General features: G+C 48.8%; 1 protein-coding gene across 2 annotated transcripts in view; it reads left to right on the forward strand.

Annotated features, from left to right (window-relative positions):
• Nucleotides 1–5035, forward strand: part of LOC107262759 (diacylglycerol O-acyltransferase 1) — a 40401-nt gene that overhangs the window by 4476 nt on the left and 30890 nt on the right. For both annotated transcript variants that reach the window (XM_015729288.2, XM_025080128.1), the window contains exon 2: nucleotides 3108–3236. In XM_015729288.2, coding sequence (XP_015584774.1) covers nucleotides 3108–3236 — 129 coding nt within the window. The remainder of the gene's footprint in view (nucleotides 1–3107; nucleotides 3237–5035) is intronic.

The following is a 5035-nucleotide window of genomic DNA, read 5'->3' on the forward strand; positions in this document are numbered from 1 at the left end:
GGGGTCATGAAGATTTTTAATGAAGTTTTCCAAGTTGCTGAAACTAATTATCTTGTTGCTTATTTCAAGTTTGGCTATTTCGCAGCGCATTCATGCCTGAAAGCAATGGCGACACGAGGCTGTGCAAGAAAGCTTGGATTAGAGAAATAAAATAGAAAGTCAGTTTTATTTGATCGTCACTGAATTGACCGTTTGTCAACTCCGTCGGTCGAGTCTCTAGCAAATAGATGATGCCTGGAAGTCTGGAGGAATCCAAGCTGTCTTGACGGAGGTCTGTTTAAAGGCCCGTTTGATTTTCCTTCATGAATGATGTAGAGCGAGTAGATGTGCCTCCCCTCCCTCCCCTCCCTCGAGAGTCGAGAGGAGGTTCCCTCGTTACAGGGGCAATGTATGTCTAGCTATCGGTTAAATATTCAGAAGGTTTCCGGTATCGGGCAGACCTCTCCTTCTGGGTGCGAGATCTCTGTGTTTCCGTCCTTTCCTCCTTTCTTTCCTTTCTTTCCTTCTTACTTTCACTTTCTTACGTCATTTCAACTGGTTCGTCCACTCGGTCCATTCATTTTTTTCTTCCCTCTCGATTCTTCCTTCTTTCCATTCTTTCATTCTTTTATTCTTCCACTCCTCCACTCCTCCATTCTCCCATTCTCCCATTCTCTCTGAATCCCTTGACTGTTTAGTTCCGGACGAGTACCGCCTCTTTTGTGAGCGACCCCCATCGAGGCTCTCCAGGCGATCCCGGAAACAAAAGATTTGGCACCTTTATCTTTCACGAGGGCTTTCACGAGGCCATGCTTCTCTCGAGATCTTCTATTCTCATGTAACGGGTGTTCTCGCAGGAAGAAATATGCATGAACAATCATTTTGGAGCCGGTTATATGGTTTGTACAAGCGTAGCTGAGCTGCCACGAGGAATTGAAATTTCGATTAGAAATCTTTCATTAGCAGCAATGAGATGTTGCGTGAAACCGAATTTTCCCCGTGTTCCAAGTATCCTGTATATTCACTATATTCAGTATATCCCACAGACAATGGAAATTCCGGAAAACACAGCTGCGAGAGAATTATACGTGTATCATCCGCGGTGGTACGCTCGGATAATTATCCGAAAACATTGTGCGTCCTGGTGTTACGAGCGTTCGCGGTACAAAAACGTTTGCTCTTTATTTCGTTAGTCTCTCTCGTTCGCCTCGTTCGCCTCGTTCGCCTCGTTCGCCATCCGTCGCCGCCCCTTGGCGACGTCATCGGTTAAGCCGCACCGGTTGCGTCTCAGAACCAGCCATTACTCCAAGTACGTGCGTTGCTCATTAAGTAATCATCGACTTGCCAATTGCCAATTGACAATTGCAGCATTCGTCAGGTGCGGCTTTTAAAGATCTGCAGAGTAGCCGAGTAGCCGAGTAGCCTGCGCGATAGAAGGACTCTCCCTGAATCGATCCTTCGACTGCGTGTGTCTTCATTTGCCTGACTCTCTCTCTTTCGCACGCACGCACGCACGCACGCACGCAGCCGCCGCACTCATCTCTCTTCAGAGCACCGTGTGCATTTCTCCTCATGCATATGGAATTTCGCAATGACACGTCTACATCCTGCTACCGATATCAGAGGGAGAGATAACGCCTCGCCCGTAGCATTACTACCATCGCCACCCGCGCTCTTCTATTAATAACCACGCTCTTCCATAAATTTCGAATAATAGTTGCAATGCCTCTCATAGAGACCCATTCCGAATAGGTTTAGCGCGCGCTGTCCTAATTCTTCAGACGCGTCATTAGACCATCTTTTAATTAAGCCTATTGCACCCATTGCACCCATTGCACCCATTGCACCCATTGCACCTATTGCGCGTGGCGCCTTTCGCTTCGATCTGCTTATGGTTTTTTTTTCTTTTCAATTAAGCCTTCAACGTTGCAATTGCCAGATTATAGGACACGTTGCTCTCTGGCACGTTTCACGTCTAATTTCATTTGCGAGTCTCGAGGCGAAAAGCTTAGAAGCCCCTGAGCGGTCAGTGCGAAAAGGGGTTGGGCGGCGTGAGTATCTAAGGGGGCTGGGACGGGGGGAGTCGCTGTCGATCGCAGCGCGCGATCGCCCGAGGGCGAGGGGAGGGGGAGGAGAGCTGACCGAATGAGCTGAGCTGATAAATGACTGATGGAAAAAAAATGTTGAAAAATGGAAAGAACTCCTTCGCGTCACTACAGGCGCCACCCGCTAGATTATCGGAAATGTGCAGAATCGCGATACGTTCAGGGTAAAATCGTGGATGCGTCCAGGAGGGTCGCTAAGCCTGCAGCCACTAGAATCTCGGCTTCTCGCAAAGTCCTTTTGAAAATTTACGCGAGAGGGTTTTGTCGACGCCAGCCACTCGAGGAGCCTCGTCAGAATCGAGAGGACGGCGATTACTTGGACTCGGTGGGGTCGGACTGTATGCACGGAGGGGGAAGGACGTAGGCGAGGGACCGGAGTCAAGACGAGTGGGTTTTGTGCCGCCATTGTCGGGACACGGAGGCTTTTCAAAATTCATACATCAGGACGACGCATTGTTAGCACTGCCCACTTAGCTGTCTTACGTCAGCGCGTCGGCCTCGAGGAAGAGTTTCTTGCCTCTCGGGTGCCTCGGTGCCGGGCTGCTGCTTCTCTACTCGCTACTCGCTCGCGAATAGCTGCCAACGAGAAATTCTAATATCTAAAGTGCCTGCGATGGGATTGCAAAAAGCCCTTTCGGTCGGAGGACGGAATCCTTGGTATTTCTTTGGCAGGATGCTGCGCGCCTCCAGCGTTCCACCTTAGATAAGCGTCTCGATTTTGCATTGTTGCCTTCGTGCTTTGTGTTCGGGGCTTCTTTTTCTTTTTTGTTTCAATAAACATTTACTTTACCGCCTTAGCAACCCAACCCAACCCAACCTAACCTCCCGCAGTATCGTCGCTTTCTCGCCTGCTACTTTTGTCAGGCCAAATGGTTTTATACTCGCAGCTATAGTTTCGTAAATGTTCCTCGTTCTTCTATAGTCACTCCAGTGCCGTTGCCAGGCAACGCGCATGCGCGGCGCAACCGACAGGAACATTTTGACGCGACGCTTCAAACCGAACAATCTTATTCTTGATTGCAGATGTCATCAGCCGAGGGACAGTCTCTTCTCCTGGAGCTCCGGGTTCGACAACTTCACCGGATTCGTAAACTGGGGCTTCCTTCTCCTGGGCATCGGAGGGATACGCCTTCTTCTTGAGAATTTCATCAAGTGAGTCAGCCACGTAAAAGTACTTTGTAGTCGACTGTGCCTATGCAACTGAAGCTGTACATGTATCGGAAGGTAACCGGAAACCCTGGGCACTTCCGAAACTGTAGATCCTTAAGATTTCTAGAGAATCGCAGCAGCCATCGGATGGTCCAATTGAACTATAGAAAGAGTAGGATCGATGTATCGCGTGATTGGCTGCTCGATAAAAGGTTGACCGATCCATAGTATGTTTGCCCAGAGGGGTCACTCGCTTCTCTGGCAATGAGTCGAGCCTCTTGGAATTACAGGATTAATCCTCCACGTTGCCTTGAGAGGGATTAACGTTTGTTACGGCTCTTTTTCTTTTTTCTTTCAAGTATCAGAGATGCCTGTGCTGCCACTCCTGCCACTCCTGCACTCTCGCGCACGACTTATCGACTCTCTGGCCAGGATACTTCGTGTCACTTGGCTGTCAATCCGATCGAACAGTGAATAATTGAGAAATCTTTATGGAGAGTCGTAAAGCTTGGACTCCGAACGGCAGGTCGACACCCAGTGTCGCCTTCTCGGGAAGTTCTTTTCTAAGCCGCGTAAGGCGTATAGATTACAGTTATTAGGTAGAAGAGAAAAGTTTAGCGTAAAGTTCGTGACGCAATTTCTCGAAAAGCAACGCCAAGAGTCTCGCAGCCCGCGGGTGTCACTCGCGAGCAGCCAAAAGGTGCGATTGCATGGGCGATCGTAGCTCGATATATATTTAGCACGTGATTCTTTAAAAATTTCTACCTTCGCAACCAGCCTTCTTCGTCTCTGTAAACGAGCCTGTTTGTTATCACCCTTAAACGTACACACCCCCGGACCTCCCGATAGGGGATAATTTGGTTTAGCCAGCGCCTTCCGTTACGGCCTGATAATCAGCCTCTATGCCCACGAGCCTTTCTCTCTGTCTTTCTTTCTTCGCCTCTCCTACCTTCCTTACCCTTTCACTATGCCTTTAGGCCGCTCTCGACAGGCTCTCCTCTGCATCCTTTCCACGGGCGGGGAGAAAGTGTCGACTCGCGTCCAGCACGGTCACTCGGGACAACCCTTAGAATTAGATAAGCAAAGGCTTGCTTTAATTAATCAGACGTCCGCCGAGTCTTGACAAAGAAGAAGAAAGAAAAAAGGCAGTTGGTCCATATACACCCACAGACGCGCAGATTGCACAGAGAAAAAGTGAAAAAGTGAAAGAGTGAAAAAGTGAAAAAGATAAAAACGGCCCATATACAGAGGAGGAACTGTCGGAGTTTCAGTTGGTAAAACTTTCCACAAGGTTCATGATGTAGTCATAAGTTATGCAGTGAACAGGGAATTGTTCTTTAGAGTTTGAAGTGTAGCACGGGGCTCCCCCGGTTCTTCCGGAAACTAGAGGTTTGCCGTCAGAGGGAAGCTGTGAGGAAGAATAGAGATTTTATTTTTGGTCATATAATACTTTCTCGATGGTAGGTAATTATAGGTAGGTAGGTAATATCGACTGCCGAATGTCGCACACGCGTCGAGAGGCGCGCGCGGCTCATTCGTTCCTCTTTGTTTTTATTCTGCCGGCCTTTCCCCTCCGTTCCTCCCCGGGCCTCCCAGCCTCCCGTTTCCGCTGGGATATTCCATCTCGGGCTCCGAACGTTCATCCGGATTACACGCATCGTCTCTGCACACGGACGAGAGCGAAGAGGCGCCTCGCGTAAAACGGCTTTAACGCTGGCGCGGATTCTCGAAAATGCGGTGTTCACTGTATACGATTTTTTGTTTTTCTGTTATTTTTTTTTTTTTTTTTTTTTTGAATTTTT

The sequence above is a fragment of the Cephus cinctus genome, unplaced genomic scaffold (assembly GCF_000341935.2).
Source record: "Cephus cinctus unplaced genomic scaffold, Ccin1 Ccin1_scaffold0126, whole genome shotgun sequence".
NCBI classification, from domain to species: domain Eukaryota; kingdom Metazoa; phylum Arthropoda; class Insecta; order Hymenoptera; family Cephidae; genus Cephus; species Cephus cinctus.